Raw genomic sequence first — 20189 nt, forward strand, 5'->3', positions numbered from 1 at the left:
TGGGGTCAGGGCCCCAGTGTTACAGTGTGGGGTCAGGACCCCAGTGTTACAGTGTGGGGTCAGGACCCCAGTGTTACAGTGTGGGGTCAGGACCCCAGTGTTACAGTATGGGGTCAGGGCCCCAGTGTTACAGTGTGGGGTCCAGGCCCCCAGTGTTACAGTGTGGGGTCCAGGCCCCCAGTGTTACAGTGGGGGGTCCAGGCCCCCAGTGTTACAGTGTGGGGGTCAGGACCCCAGTGTTACAGTGTGGGGGTCAGGACCCCAGTGTTACAGTGTGGGGTCAGGACCCCAGTGTTACAGTGTGTGGGTCAGGACCCCAGTGTTACAGTGCGCGGTCAGGGCCCCAGTGTTACAGTGTGGGGTCAGGGCCCCAGTGTTACAGTGTGGGGTCAGGACCCCAGTGTTACAGTGTGGGGTCAGGACCCCAGTGTTACAGTGTGAGGTCAGGACCCCAGTGTTACAGTGTGGGGTCAGGGCCCCAGTGTTACAGTGTGGGGGTCAGGACCCCAGTGTTACAGTGTGGGGTCCGGGCCCCAGTGTTACAGTGTGGGGGTCAGGGCCCCAGTGTTACAGTGTGGGGTCAGGGCCCCAGTGTTACACTGTGGGGTCAGGACCCCAGTGTTACAGTGAGGGGTCAGGGCCCCAGTGTTACAGTGTGGGGTCCAGGCCCCCAGTGTTACAGTGTGGGGTCCAGGCCCCAGTGTTACAGTGTGGGGTCAGGGCTCCAGTGTTACAGTGTGGGGGTCAGGACCCCAGTGTTACAGTGTGGGGTCAGGACCCCAGTGTTACAGTGTGGGGTCAGGGCCCCAGTGTTACAGTGTGGAGTCAGGGCCCCAGTGTTACAGTGTGGGGTCAGGGCCCCAGTGTTACAGTGTGGAGTCAGGGCCCCAGTGTTACAGTGTGGGGTCAGGGCCCCCAGTGTTACAGTGTGGAGTCAGGGCCCCAGTGTTACAGTGTGGGGTCAGGGCCCCAGTGTTACAGTGTGGGGTCAGGGCCCCAGTGTTACATTGTGGGGTCAGGGCCCCAGTGTTACAGTGTGGAGTCAGGGCCCCAGTGTTACAGTGTGGGGTCAGGGCCCCAGTGTTACAGTGCGGGGTCAGGGCCCCAGTGTTACAGTGTGTGGTCAGGGCCCCAGTGTTACAGTGTGGGGTCAGGGCCCCCAGTGTTACAGTGTGGAGTCAGGGCCCCAGTGTTACAGTGTGGGGTCAGGGCCCCAGTGTTACAGTGTGTGGTCAGGGCCCCCAGTGTTACAGTGTGGAGTCAGGGCCCCAGTGTTACAGTGTGGGGTCAGGGCCCCAGTGTTACAGTGTGTGGTCAGGACCCCAGTGTTACATTGTGGGGTCAGGTTCCCAGTGTTACAGTGTGGGGTCAGGGCCCCAGTGTTACAGTGTGGGGTCAGGACCCCAGTGTTACAGTGTGGGGGTCAGGGCCCCAGTGTTACAGTGTGGGGTCAGGGCCCCAGTGTTACAGTGTGTGGTCAGGACCCCAGTGTTACATTGTGGGGTCAGGTTCCCAGTGTTACAGTGTGGGGTCAGGGCCCCAGTGTTACAGTGTGGGGTCAGGACCCCAGTGTTACAGTGTGGGGGTCAGGGCCCCAGTGTTACAGTGTGGGGTCAGGGCCCCAGTGTTACAGTGAGGGGTCAGGGCCCCAGTGTTACAGTGCGGGGTCAGGACCCCAGTGTTACAGTGTGGGGTCAGGACCCCAGTGTTCCAGTGTGGGGTCAGGGCCCCAGTGTTATAGTGTGGGGTCAGGGCCCCAGTGTTAGAGTGCGGGGTTAGGACCCCAGTGTTACAGTGTGGGGTCAGGGCCCCAGTGTTACAGTGTGGGGTCAGGACCCCAGTGTTACAGTGTGGGGTCAGGGCCCCAGTGTTACAGTGTGGGGGTCAGGACCCCAGTGTTACAGTGTGGGGTCAGGACCCCAGTGTTACAGTGTGGGGTCAGGACCCCAGTGTTACAGTGTGGAGTCAGGGCCCCAGTGTTACAGTGTGGGGTCAGGACCCCAGTGTTACAGTGTGGGGTCAGGGCCCCAGTGTTACAGTGTGGAGTCAGGGCCCCAGTGTTACAGTGTGGGGTCAGGGCCCCAGTTTTACAGTGTGTGGTCAGGACCCCAGTGTTACATTGTGGGGTCAGGTTCCCAGTGTTACAGTGTGGGGTCAGGGCCCCAGTGTTACAGTGTGGGGTCAGGACCCCAGTGTTACAGTGTGGGGGTCAGGGCCCCAGTGTTACAGTGTGGGGTCAGGGCCCCAGTGTTACAGTGAGGGGTCAGGGCCCCAGTGTTACAGTGCGGGGTCAGGACCCCAGTGTTACAGTGTGGGGTCAGGACCCCAGTGTTCCAGTGTGGGGTCAGGGCCCCAGTGTTATAGTGTGGGGTCAGGGCCCCAGTGTTACAGTGTGGGGTCAGGGCCCCAGTGTTACAGTGTGGGGTCAGGGCCCCAGTGTTACAGTGTGGGATCCAGGCCCCAGTGTTACAGTGTGGGGTCAGGGCCCCAGTATTACAATGTGGGGTCAGGACCCCAGTGTTACAGTGTAGAGTCAGGGCCCCAGTGTTACAGTGTGTGGTCAGGGCCCCAGTGTTACACTGTGGGGTCAGGGCCCCAGTGTTACAGTGTGGGGTCAGGGCCCCAGTGTTACAGTGTGGGGGTCAGGGCCCCAGTGTTACACTGTGGGGTCAGGGCCCCACTGTTACAGTGTGGGGTCAGAGCCCCAGTGTTACATTGCGGGATCAGGACCCCAGTGTTACAGTGTGGGGTCCGGGCCCCAGTGTTACAGTGTGGGGTCAGGACCCCAGTGTTACAGTGTGGGGGTCAGGGCCCCAGTGTTACAGTGCGGGGTCAGGACCCCAGTGTTACAGTGTGGGGTCAGGACCCCAGTGTTACAGTGTGGGGTCAGGGCCACAGTGTTACAGTATGGGGTCAGGACCCCAGTGTTACAGTGCGGGGTCAGGACCCCAGTGTTACAGTGCGGGGTCAGGGCCCCAGTGTTACAGTGTGGGGTCAGGGCCCCAGTGTTACAGTGCGGGGTCAGGACCCCAGTGTTACATGTGTGGTGTCAGGACCCCAGTGTTACAGTGCGGGGTCAGGGTCCCAGTGTTACAGTGTGGGGTCAGGGCCCCAGTGTTACAGTGTGGGGTCCGGACCCCAGTGTTACAGTGCGGGGTCAGGGCCCCAGTGTTACAGTGTGGGGTCCGGACCCCAGTGTTACAGTGCGGGGTCAGGGTCCCAGTGTTACAGTGTGGGGTCAGGGCCCCAGTGTCACAGTGCGCGGTCAGGACCCCAGTGTTACAGTGTCGGGTCAGGGTCCCAGTGTTACAGTGTGGGATCAGGACCCCAGTGTTACAGTGTGGGGTCAGGACCCCAGTGTTACAGTGTGGGGTCAGGACCCCAGTGTTACAGTATGGTGTCAGGACCCCGGTGTTACAGTGTCGGGTCAGGACCCCAGTGTTCCAGTGTGGTGTCAGGACCCCGGTGTTACAGTGTCGGGTCAGGGTCCCAGTGTTACAGTGCGGGGTCAGGACCCCAGTGTTACAGTGTGGGGTCAGGACCCCAGTGTTACGGTGTAGGGGTCAGGGCCCCAGTGTTACAGTGTGGGATCAAGGCCCCAGTGTTACAGTGTGGGGTCAGGATCCCAGTGTTACAGTGTGTGGTCAGGGCCCCAGTGTTACAGTGTGGGGTCAGGGCCCCAGTGTTACAGTGCGGGGTCAGGGCCCCAGTGTTACAGTGCGGGGTCAGGGCCCCAGTGTTACAGTGCGGGGTCAGGACCCCAGTGTTACAGTGAGGGGTCAGGGTCCCAGTGTTACAGTGCGGGGTCAGGACCCCAGTGTTACAGTGTGGGGTCAGGACCCCAGTGATACAGTGTAGAGTCAGGGCCCCATTGTTACAGTGTGGGGTCAGGACCCCAGTGTTACAGTGTGGGGTCAGGACCCCAGTGTTACAGTGTGGGGTCAAGGCCCCAGTGTTACAGTGCGGGGTCAGGACCCCAGTGTTACAGTGCGGACTGACCCCAGTGTTACAGTGCGGACTGACCCCAGTGTTACAGTGCGGACTGATCCCAGTGTTACAGTGCGGACTGACCCCAGTGTTACAATGCGGACTGATCCCAGTGTTACAGTGCGGACCGACCCCAGTGTTACAGTGCGGACTGACCCCAGTGTTACAGTGCGGACCGACCCCGGTGTTACAGTGCGGACCGACCCCGGTGTTACAGTGCGGACTGACCCCGGTGTTACAGTGCGGACTGACTCCTGTGTTACAGTGCGGACTGACCCCAGTGTTACAGTGCGGACTGACCCCAGTGTTACAGTGCTGACTGACCCCAGTGTTACAGTGCGGACCGACCCCAGTGTTACAGTGCGAACTGACCCCAGTGTTACAGTGCGGACTGACCCCAGTGTTACAGTGCGGACTGACCCCAGTGTTACAGTGCGGACTGATCCCAGTGTTACAGTGCGGACTGACCCCAGTGTTACAGTGCGGACTGACCCCAGTGTTACAGTGCGGACTGACCCCAGTGTTACAGTGCTGACTGACCCCAGTGTTACAGTGCGGACTGACCCCAGTGTTACAGTGCGGACTGACCCCAGTGTTACAGTGCGGACTGACCCCAGTGTTACAGTGCGGACTGACCCCAGTGTTACATTGCGGACTGACCCCAGTGTTACAGTGCGGACTATCCCCAGTGTTACAGTGCGGACTGACCCCAGTGTTACAGTGCTGACTGACCCCAGTGTTACAGTGCGAACTGACCCCAGTGTTACAGTGCGGACTGATCCCAGTGTTACAGTGCGGACTGACCCCAGTGTTACAGTGCTGACTGACCCCAGTGTTACAGTGCGGACTGACCCCAGTGTTACAGTGCAAACTGACCCCAGTGTTACAGTGCGGACTGACCCCAGTGTTACAGTGCGGACTGACCCCAGTGTTACAGTGCGGACTGACCCCAGTGTTACAGTGCGGACTGACCCCAGTGTTACAGTGCGGACTGATCCCAGTATTACAGTGCGGACTGACCCCAGTGTTACAGTGCGGACTGACCCCAGTGTTACAGTGCTGACTGACCCCAGTGTTACAGTGCGGACTGACCCCAGTGTTACAGTGCGGACTGACCCCAGTGTTACAGTGCAGACTGACCCCAGTGTTACAGTGCGGACTGACCCCAGTGTTACAGTGCGGACTGACCCCAGTGTTACAGTGCGGGCTATCCCAGTGTTACAGTGCGGACTGACCCCAGTGTTACAGTGCTGACTGACCCCAGTGTTACAGTGCGAACTGACCCCAGTGTAACAGTGCTGACTGACCCCAGTGTTACAGTGCGAACTGACCCCAGTGTTACAGTGCGGACTGACCCCAGTGTTACAGTGCGGACTGACCCCAGTTTTACAGAGCGGACTGACCCCAGTATTACAGTGCGGACTGACCCCAGTGTTACAGCGTGGACTGACCCCAGTGTTACAGTGCGAACTGACCCCAGTATTACAGTGCGGACTGACCCCAGTGTTACAGTGCTGACTGACCCCAGTGTTACAGTGCGGACTGACCCCAGTGTTACAGTGCGAACTGACCCCAGTGTTACAGTGCGGACTGACCCCAGTGTTACAGTGCGGACTGACCCCAGTGTTACAGTGCGGACTGACCCCAGTGTTACAGTGCGGACTGACCCCAGTGTTACAGTGCGGACTGACCCCAGTGTTACAGTGCGGACTGACCCCAGTGTTACAGTGCGGACTGACCCCAGTGTTACAGTGCTGACTGACCCCAGTGTTACAGTGCGGACTGACCCCAGTGTTACAGTGCGGACTGACCCCAGTGTTACAGTGCGGACTGACCCCAGTGTTACAGTGCGGACTGACCCCAGTGTTACAGTGCGGACTGACCCCAGTGTTACAGTGCGGACTATCCCCAGTGTTACAGTGCGGACTGACCCCAGTGTTACAGTGCTGACTGACCCCAGTGTTACAGTGCGGACTGACCCCAGTGTTACAGTGCGGACTGATCCCAGTGTTACAGTGCGGACTGACCCCAGTGTTACAGTGCGGACTGACCCAGTGTTACAGTGCGGGCTGATCCCAGTGTTACAGTGCGGGCTGATCCCAGTGTTACAGTGCGGACTGACCCCAGTGTTACAGTGCGGACTGATCCCAGTGTTACAGTGCGGACTGACCCCAGTGTTACAGTGCGGACTGACCCCAGTGTTACAGTGCTGACTGACCCCAGTGTTACAGTGCGGACTGATCCCAGTGTTACAGTGCGGGCTGACCCCAGTGTTACAGTGCGGGCTGACCCCAGTGTTACAGTGCGGGCTGACCCCAGTGTTACAGTGCGGACTGACCCCAGTGTTACAGTGCGGACAGACCCCAGTGTTACAGCGCGGACAGACCCCAGTGTTACAGCGCGGACTGACCCCAGTGTTACAGTGCAGGCTGACCCCAGTGTTACAGTGCGGACTGACCCCAGTGTTACAGTGCGGACTGACCCCAGTGTTACAGTGCGGACTGACCCCAGTGTTACAGTGCGGACTGACCCCAGTGTTACAGTGCGGACTGACCCCAGTGTTACAGTGCGGACTATCCCCAGTGTTACAGTGCGGACTGACCCCAGTGTTACAGTGCTGACTGACCCCAGTGTTACAGTGCGAACTGACCCCAGTGTTACAGTGCGGACTGACCCCAGTGTTACAGTGCGGGCTGATCCCAGTGTTACAGTGCGGACTGACCCCAGTGTTACAGTGCGGACTGATCCCAGTGTTACAGTGCGGACTGACCCCAGTGTTACAGTGCGGACTGACCCCAGTGTTACAGTGCTGACTGACCCCAGTGTTACAGTGCGGACTGATCCCAGTGTTACAGTGCGGACTGACCCCAGTGTTACAGTGCGGGCTGACCCCAGTGTTACAGTGCGGGCTGACCCCAGTGTTACAGTGCGGACTGACCCCAGTGTTACAGTGCGGACAGACCCCAGTGTTACAGCGCGGACTGACCCCAGTGTTACAGCGCGGGCTGACCCCAGTGTTACAGTGCGGGCTGACCCCAGTGTTACAGTGCGGACTGACCCCAGTGTTACAGTGCGGACTGACCCCAGTGTTACCCGGTTCCTTACAGAAGTGCCAGTGCGTCTGGTGAACGGGACAAGTGACTGCTCAGGTCAAGTCGAGCTGCTGCACAACGACGTCTGGAAGCCGCTCTGCAGGGAGTTTTGGGACCTCAATGCCGCAGATGTGATTTGCGGCCAGCTGGGCTGCGGCCCCTCTCACTCACTGAGCCACAAGGGGTCCGGAGCGAACGCCAGCTCCTTCTGGGTGAACCTGATGAACTGCACGGGGGCAGAGAGAGACTGGAGGGACTGTCCCAACACCATGCTGCCCACCGGCATGGCCTGCGATCGGAACACAGCTGCCGGGCTCACCTGTACAGGTATCTGGGCCGGCAACCACTGACAGAGCATCATTGGAGGGGAGGGGAGGGAGAGAGGGAGAGAGGGAAAGAGAGAAAGAGGGACAGGAAGGGAGGGAGAAAGAGGGACAGGAAGGGAGGGAGAAAGAGGGACAGGAAGGGAGGGAGAAAGAGAGACAGGAAGGGAGGGAGAAAGAGGGACAGGAAGGGAGGGAGAAAGAGAGACAGGAAGGGAGGGAGAAAGAGGGACAGGAAGGGAGGGAGAAAGAGAGACAGGAAGGGAGGGAGAAAGAGGGACAGGAAGGGAGGGAGAAAGAGAGACAGGAAGGGAGGGAGAAAGAGGGACAGGAAGGGAGGGAGAAAGAGAGACAGGAAGGGAGGGAGAAAGAGGGACAGGAAGGGAGGGAGAAAGAGGGACAGGAAGGGAGGGAGAAAGAGAGACAGGAAGGGAGGGAGAAAGAGGGACAGGAAGGGAGGGAGAAAGAGGAACAGGAAGGGAGGGAGAAAGAGGGACAGGAAGGGAGGGAGAAAGAGAGACAGGAAGGGAGGGAGAAAGAGGGACAGGAAGGGAGGGAGAAAGAGGGACAGGAGGGGAGGGAGAAAGAGGGACAGGAAGGGAGGGAGAAAGAGGGACAGGAAGGGAGGGAGAAAGAGGGACAGGAAGGGAGGGAGAAAGAGGGACAGGAAGGGAGGGAGAAAGAGGGACAGGAAGGGAGGGAGAAAGAGAGACAGGAAGGGAGGGAGAAAGAGGGACAGGAAGGGAGGGAGAAAGAGAGACAGGAAGGGAGGGAGAAAGAGGGACAGGAAGGGAGGGAGAAAGAGGGACAGGAAGGGAGGGAGAAAGAGGGACAGGAAGGGAGGGAGAAAGAGAGACAGGAAGGGAGGGAGAAAGAGGGACAGGAAGGGAGAGAGAAAGAGGGACAGGAAGGGAGGGAGAAAGAGGGACAGGAAGGGAGGGAGAAAGAGGGACAGGAAGGGAGGGAGAAAGAGGGACAGGAAGGGAGGGAGAAAGAGAGACAGGAAGGGAGGGAGAAAGAGAGACAGGAAGGGAGGGAGAAAGAGGGACAGGAAGGGAGGGAGAAAGAGAGACAGGAAGGGAGGGAGAAAGAGGGACAGGAAGGGAGGGAGAAAGAGGGACAGGAAGGGAGGGAGAAAGAGAGACAGGAAGGGAGGGAGAAAGAGGGACAGGAAGGGAGGGAGAAAGAGGGACAGGAAGGGAGGGAGAAAGAGGGACAGGAAGGGAGGGAGAAAGAGAGACAGGAAGGGAGGGAGAAAGAGAGACAGGAAGGGAGGGAGAAAGAGAGACAGGAAGGGAGGGAGAAAGAGAGACAGGAAGGGAGGGAGAAAGAGGGACAGGAAGGGAGGGAGAAAGAGGGACAGGAAGGGAGGGAGAAAGAGGGACAGGAAGGGAGGGAGAAAGAGAGACAGGAAGGGAGGGAGAAAGAGAGACAGGAAGGGAGGGAGAAAGAGGGACAGGAAGGGAGGGAGAAAGAGGGACAGGAAGGGAGGGAGAAAGAGGGACAGGAAGGGAGGGAGAAAGAGAGACAGGAAGGGAGGGAGAAAGAGGGACAGGAAGGGAGAGAGAAAGAGGGACAGGAAGGGAGGGAGAAAGAGGGACAGGAAGGGAGGGAGAAAGAGGGACAGGAAGGGAGGGAGAAAGAGGGACAGGAAGGGAGGGAGAAAGAGGGACAGGAAGGGAGGGAGAAAGAGGGACAGGAAGGGAGGGAGAAAGAGAGACAGGAAGGGAGGGAGAAAGAGAGACAGGAAGGGAGGGAGAAAGAGAGACAGGAAGGGAGGGAGAAAGAGGGACAGGAAGGGAGGGAGAAAGAGAGACAGGAAGGGAGGGAGAAAGAGGGACAGGAAGGGAGGGAGAAAGAGAGACAGGAAGGGAGGGAGAAAGAGAGACAGGAAGGGAGGGAGAAAGAGAGACAGGAAGGGAGGGAGAAAGAGAGACAGGAAGGGAGGGAGAAAGAGAGACAGGAAGGGAGGGAGAAAGAGGGACAGGAAGGGAGGGAGAAAGAGGGACAGGAAGGGAGGGAGAAAGAGAGACAGGAAGGGAGGGAGAAAGAGAGACAGGAAGGGAGGGAGAAAGAGGGACAGGAAGGGAGGGAGAAAGAGGGACAGGAAGGGAGGGAGAAAGAGAGACAGGAAGGGAGGGAGAAAGAGGGACAGGAAGGGAGGGAGAAAGAGAGACAGGAAGGGAGGGAGAAAGAGGGACAGGAAGGGAGGGAGAAAGAGGGACAGGAAGGGAGGGAGAAAGTGAGACAGGAAGGAAGGGAGAAAGAGAGACAGGAAGGGAGGGAGAAAGAGGGACAGGAAGGGAGGGAGAAAGAGGGACAGGAAGGGAGGGAGAAAGAGAGACAGGAAGGGAGGGAGAAAGAGCGACAGGAAGGGAGGGAGAAAGAGGGACAGGAAGGGAGGGAGAAAGAGAGACAGGAAGGGAGGGAGAAAGAGGGACAGGAAGGGAGGGAGAAAGAGAGACAGGAAGGGAGGGAGAAAGAGGGACAGGAAGGGAGGGAGAAAGAGAGACAGGAAGGGAGGGAGAAAGAGAGACAGGAAGGGAGGGAGAAAGAGAGACAGGAAGGGAGGGAGAAAGAGAGACAGGAAGGGAGGGAGAAAGAGGGACAGGAAGGGAGGGAGAAAGAGAGACAGGAAGGGAGGGAGAAAGAGAGACAGGAAGGGAGGGAGAAAGAGGGACAGGAAGGGAGGGAGAAAGAGGGACAGGAAGGGAGGGAGAAAGAGAGACAGGAAGGGAGGGAGAAAGAGAGACAGGAAGGGAGGGAGAAAGAGGGACAGGAAGTGAGGGAGAAAGAGGGACAGGAAGGGAGGGAGAAAGAGGGACAGGAAGGGAGGGAGAAAGAGGGACAGGAAGGGAGGGAGAAAGAGGGACAGGAAGGGAGGGAGAAAGAGAGACAGGAAGGGAGGGAGAAAGAGGGACAGGAAGGGAGGGAGAAAGAGGGACAGGAAGGGAGGGAGAAAGAGAGACAGGAAGGGAGGGAGAAAGAGGGACAGGAAGGGAGGGAGAAAGAGAGACAGGAAGGGAGGGAGAAAGAGAGACAGGAAGGGAGGGAGAAAGAGAGACAGGAAGGGAGGGAGAAAGGGGGACAGGAAGGGAGGGAGAAAGAGAGACAGGAAGGGAGGGAGAAAGAGGGACAGGAAGGGAGGGAGAAAGAGAGACAGGAAGGGAGGGAGAAAGAGAGACAGGAAGGGAGGGAGAAAGAGAGACAGGAAGGGAGGGAGAAAGAGAGACAGGAAGGGAGGGAGAAAGAGGGACAGGAAGGGAGGGAGAAAGAGGGACAGGAAGGGAGGGAGAAAGAGAGACAGGAAGGGAGGGAGAAAGAGGGACAGGAAGGGAGGGAGAAAGAGAGACAGGAAGGGAGGGAGAAAGAGAGACAGGAAGGGAGGGAGAAAGAGAGACAGGAAGGGAGGGAGAAAGAGAGACAGGAAGGGAGGGAGAAAGAGGGACAGGAAGGGAGGGAGAAAGAGGGACAGGAAGGGAGGGAGAAAGAGGGACAGGAAGGGAGGGAGAAAGAGGGACAGGAAGGGAGGGAGAAAGAGGGACAGGAAGGGAGGGAGAAAGAGGGACAGGAAGGGAGGGAGAAAGAGGGACAGGAAGGGAGGGAGAAAGAGGGACAGGAAGGGAGGGAGAAAGAGAGACAGGAAGGGAGGGAGAAAGAGAGACAGGAAGGGAGGGAGAAAGAGAGACAGGAAGGGAGGGAGAAAGAGGGACAGGAAGGGAGGGAGAAAGAGAGACAGGAAGGGAGGGAGAAAGAGAGACAGGAAGGGAGGGAGAAAGAGAGACAGGAAGGGAGGGAGAAAGAGGGACAGGAAGGGAGGGAGAAAGAGAGACAGGAAGGGAGGGAGAAAGAGGGACAGGAAGGGAGGGAGAAAGAGGGACAGGAAGGGAGGGAGAAAGAGGGACAGGAAGGGAGGGAGAAAGAGGGACAGGAAGGGAGGGAGAAAGAGGGACAGGAAGGGAGGGAGAAAGAGGGACAGGAAGGGAGGGAGAAAGAGAGACAGGAAGGGAGGGAGAAAGAGGGACAGGAAGGGAGGGAGAAAGAGAGACAGGAAGGGAGGGAGAAAGAGAGACAGGAAGGGAGGGAGAAAGAGGGACAGGAAGGGAGGGAGAAAGAGAGACAGGAAGGGAGGGAGAAAGAGAGACAGGAAGGGAGGGAGAAAGAGAGACAGGAAGGGAGGGAGAAAGAGAGACAGGAAGGGAGGGAGAAAGAGAGACAGGAAGGGAGGGAGAAAGAGAGGACAGGAAGGGAGGGAGAAAGAGGGACAGGAAGGGAGGGAGAAAGAGGGACAGGAAGGGAGGGAGAAAGAGAGACAGGAAGGGAGGGAGAAAGAGGGACAGGAAGGGAGGGAGAAAGAGAGACAGGAAGGGAGGGAGAAAGAGGGACAGGAAGGGAGGGAGAAAGAGAGACAGGAAGGGAGGGAGAAAGAGAGACAGGAAGGGAGGGAGAAAGAGGGACAGGAAGGGAGGGAGAAAGAGGGACAGGAAGGGAGGGAGAAAGAGGGACAGGAAGGGATGGAGAAAGAGAGACAGGAAGGGAGGGAGAAAGAGAGACAGGAAGGGAGGGAGAAAGAGGGACAGGAAGGGAGGGAGAAAGAGAGACAGGAAGGGAGGGAGAAAGAGGGACAGGAAGGGAGGGAGAAAGAGGGACAGGAAGGGAGGGAGAAAGAGAGACAGGAAGGGAGGGAGAAAGAGAGACAGGAAGGGAGGGAGAAAGAGGGACAGGAAGGGAGGGAGAATGAGGGACAGGAAGGGAGGGAGAAAGAGGGACAGGAAGGGAGGGAGAAAGAGAGACAGGAAGGGAGGGAGAAAGAGGGACAGGAAGGGAGGGAGAAAGAGAGACAGGAAGGGAGGGAGAAAGAGAGACAGGAAGGGAGGGAGAAAGAGAGACAGGAAGGGAGGGAGAAAGAGGGACAGGAAGGGAGGGAGAAAGAGGGACAGGAAGGGAGGGAGAAAGAGAGACAGGAAGGGAGGGAGAAAGAGAGACAGGAAGGGAGGGAGAAAGAGGGACAGGAAGGGAGGGAGAAAGAGGGACAGGAAGGGAGGGAGAAAGAGAGACAGGAAGGGAGGGAGAAAGAGAGACAGGAAGGGAGGGAGAAAGAGAGACAGGAAGGGAGGGAGAAAGAGAGACAGGAAGGGAGGGAGAAAGAGGGACAGGAAGGGAGGGAGAAAGAGGGACAGGAAGGGAGGGAGAAAGAGGGACAGGAAGGGAGGGAGAAAGAGGGACAGGAAGGGAGGGAGAAAGAGGGACAGGAAGGGAGGGAGAAAGAGAGACAGGAAGGGAGGGAGAAAGAGGGACAGGAAGGGAGGGAGAAAGAGAGACAGGAAGGGAGGGAGAAAGAGGGACAGGAAGGGAGGGAGAAAGAGGGACAGGAAGGGAGGGAGAAAGAGGGACAGGAAGGGAGGGAGAAAGAGAGACAGGAAGGGAGGGAGAAAGAGAGACAGGAAGGGAGGGAGAAAGAGGGACAGGAAGGGAGGGAGAAAGAGGGACAGGAAGGGAGGGAGAAAGAGGGACAGGAAGGGAGGGAGAAAGAGGGACAGGAAGGGAGGGAGAAAGAGAGACAGGAAGGGAGGGAGAAAGAGAGACAGGAAGGGAGGGAGAAAGAGGGACAGGAAGGGAGGGAGAAAGAGAGACAGGAAGGGAGGGAGAAAGAGGGACAGGAAGGGAGGGAGAAAGAGGGACAGGAAGGGAGGGAGAAAGAGGGACAGGAAGGGAGGGAGAAAGAGGGACAGGAAGGGAGGGAGAAAGAGAGACAGGAAGGGAGGGAGAAAGAGGGACAGGAAGGGAGGGAGAAAGAGAGACAGGAAGGGAGGGAGAAAGAGAGACAGGAAGGGAGGGAGAAAGAGAGACAGGAAGGGAGGGAGAAAGAGAGACAGGAAGGGAGGGAGAAAGAGGGACAGGAAGGGAGGGAGAAAGAGAGACAGGAAGGGAGGGAGAAAGAGGGACAGGAAGGGAGGGAGAAAGAGAGACAGGAAGGGAGGGAGAAAGAGGGACAGGAAGGGAGGGAGAAAGAGGGACAGGAAGGGAGGGAGAAAGAGAGACAGGAAGGGAGGGAGAAAGAGGGACAGGAAGGGAGGGAGAAAGAGAGACAGGAAGGGAGGGAGAAAGAGGGACAGGAAGGGAGTGAGAAAGAGGGACAGGAAGGAAGGAAGAGAGAAAGAGAGGAAGGAAGTCAGGAAGGCGAGGGAGAAAGAGGGACAGGAAGGGAGGGAGAAAGAGGGACAGGAAGGGAGGGAGAAAGAGGGACAGGAAGGGAGGGAGAAAGAGGGACAGGAAGGGAGGGAGAAAGAGAGACAGGAAGGGAGGGAGAAAGAGGGACAGGAAGGGAGGGAGAAAGAGGGACAGGAAGGGAGGGAGAAAGAGAGACAGGAAGGGAGGGAGAAAGAGAGACAGGAAGGGAGGGAGAAAGAGGGACAGGAAGGGAGGGAGAAAGAGAGACAGGAAGGGAGGGAGAAAGAGGGACAGGAAGGAAGTAAGGGAGATCGAGAGAAAGAGAGGATGGAAGACAGGAAGGAAGGAAGGAAGAGAGAAAGAGAGACAGGAAGACAGGAAAGGTGGAAGAGAGAAAGAGAGATAGGAATGGAGAGAGGGAAAGAGAGACAGGAAGGAAGGAAGAGAGAAAGGAAGGGAGGAAGAGAGAAAGAGAGACAGGAAGACAGGAAGGGAGGAAGAGAGAAAGAGAGCTAGGAAGACAGGAAGGGAGGAAGAGAGAAAGAGAGATAGGAAGGGAGGAAGAGAGAAAGAGAGACAGGAAGGAAGGCAGAGAGAAAGAGAGACAGGAAGACAGGAAGGGAGGAAGAGAGAAAGAGAGATAGGAAGGGAGGAAGAGAGAAAGAGAGATAGGAAGGGAGGAAGCGAGATAGGAAGGAAGGAAGGAAGAGAGAAAGTGAGACAGGAAGGAAGATAGAGAGAAAGAGAGGAAGAAATTCAGGAAGGGAGGAAGATAGACAGAGTGACAGGAAGACAGGAAGGGAGAACGAGGATGAGAGGAAGGAAGGAAGAGAGATAGAGAGACAGAAAGGAAGGAAGAGAGATCCCTATCTCCCTATCCCTCTATCTCCCTATCTCCCGATCCCTATCTCTCTATCTCTTTATTTCCCTATCTCCCTATCCCTCTATCACTCTATCTCCCGATCTCTCTATCTCCCTATCTCCCTATCCCTCTATCTCCCTATCTCCCTATCTCCCTATCCCTCTATCTCCTATCTCCCTATCTCTCTATCTCTCTATCTCCCTATCTCTCTATCTCCCTATCCCTATATCTCCATATCTCTCTATCTCCCTATCTCCCTTTCCCTATCTCCCTATCCCTCTATCTCCCTATCCCTCTATCTCCCTATCCCTCTATCTCCCTATCTCCCTATCTCCCGATCCCTCTATCACTCTCTCTCCCTATCCCTCTATCTCTCTTTCCCTCTATCTCTCTATCTCCCTATCCCTCTATCTCCCTATCTCCCTATCCCTCTATCTCCCTATCTCCCTATCTCCCTATCCCTCTATCTCCCTATCCCTCTATCTCCCTATCTCCCTATCCCTCTATCTCCCTATATCCCTTTATCCTTCTATCTCTCTATCTCCCTATCCCTCTATCTCCCCATCCCTCTATCTCCCTATCCCTCTATCTCCCTATCCCTCTATCTCTCTATCCCTCTATCTCCCTATCCCTCTATCTCCCTATCCCTCTATCTTCCTATCCCTATATATCCCGATCTCTCTATCTCCCAATCTCCCTATCCCTATATCTCCCTATCTCTCGATCTCCCTATCTCCCTATCCCTATCTCTCTATCTCCCTATCTCTCGATCACTCTATCCCTATCCCTCTATCTCCCTATCCCTCTATCCCTCTATCTCTCTATCCCTCTATCTCCCTATCCCTCTATCTCCCTATCCCTCTATCTCCCTATCCCTCTATCTCCCGATCCCTCTATCTCCCTATCTCCCTATCCCTCTATTTCTCTATCCCTCTATCCCTCTATCTCCCTATCTCCCTATCCCTCTATCCCTCTATCTCTCGATCTCTCTATCCCTCTATCTCCCTATCCCTCTATCTCCCTATCTCTCTATCTCCCTATCCCTCTATCTCCCGATCTCTCTATTTCCAATCTCCCTATCCCTATATATCCCTATCTCTCGATCTCCCTATCTCCCTTTCCCTATCTCTCTATCTCCCTATCTCTCGATCACTCTATCCCTATCCCTCTTTCTCCCTATCCCTCTATCTCTCTATCTCTCTATCCCTCTATCTCCCTATCTCCCTATCTCTCTATCTCCCTATCCCTCTATCTCCCTATCCCTATATCTCCCGATCTCTCTATCTCCCTATCTCCCTATCCCTATCTCTCCATCTCTCGATCACTCTATCTCCCTATCCCTCTATCCCTCTATCTCCCTATCCCTCTATTTCCCAATCTCCCTATCCCTATATATCCCTATCTCTCGATCTCCCTATCTCTCTATCCCTATCCCTCTATCTCCCTATCCCTCTATCTCTCCATCCCTCTATCTCCCTTTCCCTCTATCCCTCTATCTCTCTATCCCTCTATCTCCCTATCCCTGTATCTCCCTATCCCTCTATCTCCCTATCCCTCTATCTCCCTATCCCTCTATCCCTCTATCTCTCTATCCCTCTATCTCCCTATCCCTCTATCTCCCTATCCCTCTATCTCTCTATCTCTCAATCCCTCTATCTCTCTATCTCTCTATCTCTCTATCTCTCTATCCCTCTATCACTCTCTCTCCCTTTCCCTCTATCTCTCTATCTCCCTATCCCTCTATCTCCATATCCCTCTATCTCCCTATCCCTCTATCTCCCTATCTCCCTATCTCCCTATCCCTCTATCTCCCTATCTCCCTATCCCTCTATCTCCCTTTCTCCCAATATCTCCCTATCTCCCGATCCCTCTATCTCCCTATCCCTCTATCCCTCTATCTCCCTATCCCTCTATCTCCCTATCCCTCTATCTCTCTCTCTCCCTCTATCCCTCTATCTCCCTATCCCTCTCTTTCTCTATCCCTCTATCTCCCTATTTCCCTATCCCTCTATCTCCCTATCCCTCTATCTCCCTATCCCTCTATCTCCCTATCCCTCTATCTCCCAATCTCCCTATCTCCCTATCCCCCTATCCCTCTATCTCCCTATCCCTCTATCTCCCTATCCCTCTATCTCCCTATCCCTCTACCTCCCTATCCCTCTATCTCCCGATCTCCCTATCCCTCTATCTCCCTATCTCCCTATCCCTCTATCTCCCTATCCCTCTATCTCCCTATCTCCCTATCCCTCTATTTCCCTATCCCTCTACCTCCCTATCCCTCTATCCCTCTATCTCCCTATCTCCCTATCCCTCTATCTCCCTATCCCTCTACCTCCCTATCCCTCTATCCCTCTAACTCCCTATCTCCCTATCCCTCTATCCCTCTATCTCCCTATCTCTCTATCTCCCTATCCCTCTATCTCCCTATCCCTATCTCTCTATCTCCCTCTCTCCCTATCCCTCTATCTCCCTCTCTCTCTATCTCCCTCTCTCCCTATCTCTCCAGCTCCCTATCCCTCTATCTCCATAACCCTCTATTTCCCTATCTCTCTCTCTCCCTATCTCCCTATCTCCCTATCTCCCTATCCCTCTATCTCCCTATCCCTATCTCTCTATCTCCCTATCCCTCTATCTCCCTCTCTCCCTATCCCTCTATCTCCCTCTCTCTCTATCTCCCTCTCTCCCTATCTCTCCAGCTCCCTATCCCTCTATCTCCATAACCCTCTATTTCCCTATCTCTCTCTCTCCCTATCTGCCTATCTCTCTATCTCCCTATCCCTCGATCTCCCTATCCCTCGATCTCCCTATCCCTCTATCTCCCTATCTCCCTATCCCTCTATCTCCCTATCTCCCTATCCCTCTATCTCCCTATCCCTCTATCCCTCTATCTCCCTATCCCTCTATCCCTCTATCTCCCTATCCCTATCTCTCAATCTCCATAATCCCTCTATCTCCCTATCTCTCTATCTCCCTATCTCTCTAGCTCCCTATCCCTCTATCTCCCTATCTCCCTATCCCTCTATCTCCCTATCCCTCTATCTCCCTATCCCTCTATCCCTCTATCTCCCTATCCCTATCTCTCAATCTCCATAATCCCTCTATCCCTCTATCCCTCTATCTCCCTATCCCTATCTCTCAATCTCCATAATCCCTCTATCTCCCTATCTCTCTAGCTCTCTATCCCACTATCTCCCTATCCCTCTATCTCCCTATCCCTCTATCTCCCTATCCCTCTATCCCTCTATCTCCCTATCCCTCTATCTCTCTATCTCCCTATTCCTCTATCTCCCTATCTCCCTATCCCTCTATCCCTCTATCTCCCTATCCCTCTATCCCTCTATCTCCATATCTCTCTATCTCCCTATCCCTCTATCTCCCTATCCCTATCTCTCTATCTCCATATCCCTCTATTTCCCTATCTCCCTATCCCTATCTCTCTATCTCCCTATCCCTCTATCTCCCTCTCTCCCTATCCCTCTATCTCCCTCGCTCTCTATCTCCCTCTCCCTATCTCTCTATCTCCATATCCCTCTATTTCCCTATCTCTCTCTCCCTATCTCCCTATCTCCATATCCCTCTATCTCCCTATCCCTCTATCTCCCTATCCCAATCTCTCAATCTCCATATCCCTCTATCTCCCTATCTCTCTATCTCCCTATCTCCCTATCTCCCTATCTCTCTAGCTCCCTATCCCTCTATCTCCCTATCTCCCTATCCCTCTATCTCCCTATCCCTCTATCCCTCTATCTCCCTTTCCCTCTATCCCTCTATCTCCCTATCCCTCTATCTCCCTATCCCTCTATCCCTCTATCTCCCTATCCCTCTATCTCCCTATCTCTCTATCTCCCTATCTCCATATCCCTCTATTTCCCTATCTCCCTATCCCTATCTCTCTATCTCCCTATCCCTCTATCTCCCTATCCCTATCTCTCTATCTCCCTATCCCTCTATCTCCCTCTCTCCCTATCCCTCTATCTCCCTATCTCCCTATCCCTCTATCTCCCTCTCTCTCTATCTCCCTCTCTCCCTATCTCTCTATCTCCCTATCCCTCTATCTCCCTCTCTCCCTATCCCTCTATCTCCCTCTCTCTCTATCTCCCTCTCTCCCTATCTCTCTAGCTCCCTATCCCTCTATCTCCATATCTCTCTCTCTCCCTATCTCCCTATCTCCATATCCCTCTATCTCCCTATCCCTCTATCTCCCTATCTCCATATCCCTCTATCTCCCTATCCCTCTATCTCCCTATCCCTATCCCTCTATCTCCCTATCCCTCTATCTCCCTATCTCTCTAGCTCCCTATCCCTCTATCTCCCTCCCCCTATCTCTCTCCCTCCTTATCTCTCCACCTCTCCATGTCCCAATGTCCCTCTGCCCCCATGTGTGATCCAATGACCCCCTTGACCCCCGCACTCTCTCCATCCCTCCCTCAGAGCACAAGGAGCTCCGTCTGGCTGGCGGTGGGAGCAGATGCGCTGGGCGAGTGGAGGTCCTCTCCAGGGGGGCCTGGGGGACGGTGTGCGACGACTCCTGGGGGCTCAGCGAGGCCGCCGTGGTCTGCCGGCAGCTGGGCTGCGGCTTCGCCCTCTCCGCCCCCAACGCCTCGGGCTTCGGGCAGGGCCGGGGCCCCATCTACCTGGACGAGCTGCGCTGCAGCGGGCGGGAGGCCTACCTGTGGCACTGCCCCTCCGAGCCCTGGCTCAAACACGACTGTGGGCACAAGGAGGACGCCGGAGTGGTCTGTTCAGGTGAGCAGCCATCTTGGGCATTTATGGCAGCTCGAGGCCCTGCACTTCCTGCCTGTGCCGTGTGACTTCCTGTTGGGGGATGGGCCCTTCGTTGCTATGGGGGATGGGCCCTTCGTTGCTATGGGGGATGGGCTCCATGTTGCTATGGGGGATGGGCTCTATGTTGCTATGGGCGATGGGCTCTATGTTGCTATGGGGGATGGGCTCTATGTTGCTATGGGGGATGGGCTCTATGTTGCTATGGGGGATGGGCTCTATGTTGTTATGGGGGATGGGCCCCATGTTGCTATGGGGGATGGGCTCTATGTTGCTATGGGGGATGGGCTCTGTATTGCTATGGGGGATGGGCTCTATATTGCTATGGGGGATGGGCTCTATGTTGCTATGGGGGATGGGCCCTTCGTTGCTATGGGGGATGGGCTCTATGTTGCTATGGGGGATGGGCTCTATGTTGCTATGGGGGATGGGCTCTATGTTGTTATGGGGGATGGGCTCTATGTTGCTATGGGGGATGGGCTCTATGTTGCTATGGGGGATGGGCCCTTCGTTGCTATGGGGGATGGGCTCTATGTTGCTATGGGGGATGGGCTCTATGTTGCTGTGGGGGATGGGCCCTATGTTGCTATGGGGGATGGGCTCTATGTTGCTATGGGGGATGGGCTCTATGTTGCTATGGGGGATGGGCTATATATTGCTATGGGGGATGGGCTCCATGCTGCTATGGGGGATGGGCTCTATGTTGCTCTGGGGGATGGGCCCTATGTTGCTATGGGGGATGGGCTCTATGTTGCTATGGGGGATGGGCTCCATGCTGCTATGGGGGATGGGCTCTATGTTGCTCTGGGGGATGGGCCCTATGTTGCTATGGGGGATGGGCCCTATGTTGCTATGGGGGATGGGCTCCATGTTGTTATGGGGGATGGGCTCTATGTTGCTATGGGGGATGGGCTCTATGTTGCTATGGGGGATGGGCTCTATGTTGCTATGGGGGATGGGCCCCATGTTGCT

The 20189-nt window shown here is 55.8% G+C and overlaps 1 protein-coding gene across 5 annotated transcripts in view; it reads left to right on the forward strand.

The window, feature by feature from the left end:
- Window positions 1-20189, forward strand: part of LOC137310117 (T-cell differentiation antigen CD6-like) — a 106503-nt gene that overhangs the window by 47327 nt on the left and 38987 nt on the right. For all 5 annotated transcript variants that reach the window (XM_067978084.1, XM_067978086.1, XM_067978087.1 and 2 more), the window contains exons 4-5: window positions 7095-7406; window positions 18867-19181. In XM_067978084.1, the coding sequence (XP_067834185.1) occupies window positions 7095-7406; window positions 18867-19181 (627 nt within the window). The remainder of the gene's footprint in view (window positions 1-7094; window positions 7407-18866; window positions 19182-20189) is intronic.

This window comes from Heptranchias perlo, unplaced genomic scaffold (genome assembly GCF_035084215.1).
Source record: "Heptranchias perlo isolate sHepPer1 unplaced genomic scaffold, sHepPer1.hap1 HAP1_SCAFFOLD_220, whole genome shotgun sequence".
NCBI lineage: Eukaryota > Metazoa > Chordata > Chondrichthyes > Hexanchiformes > Hexanchidae > Heptranchias > Heptranchias perlo.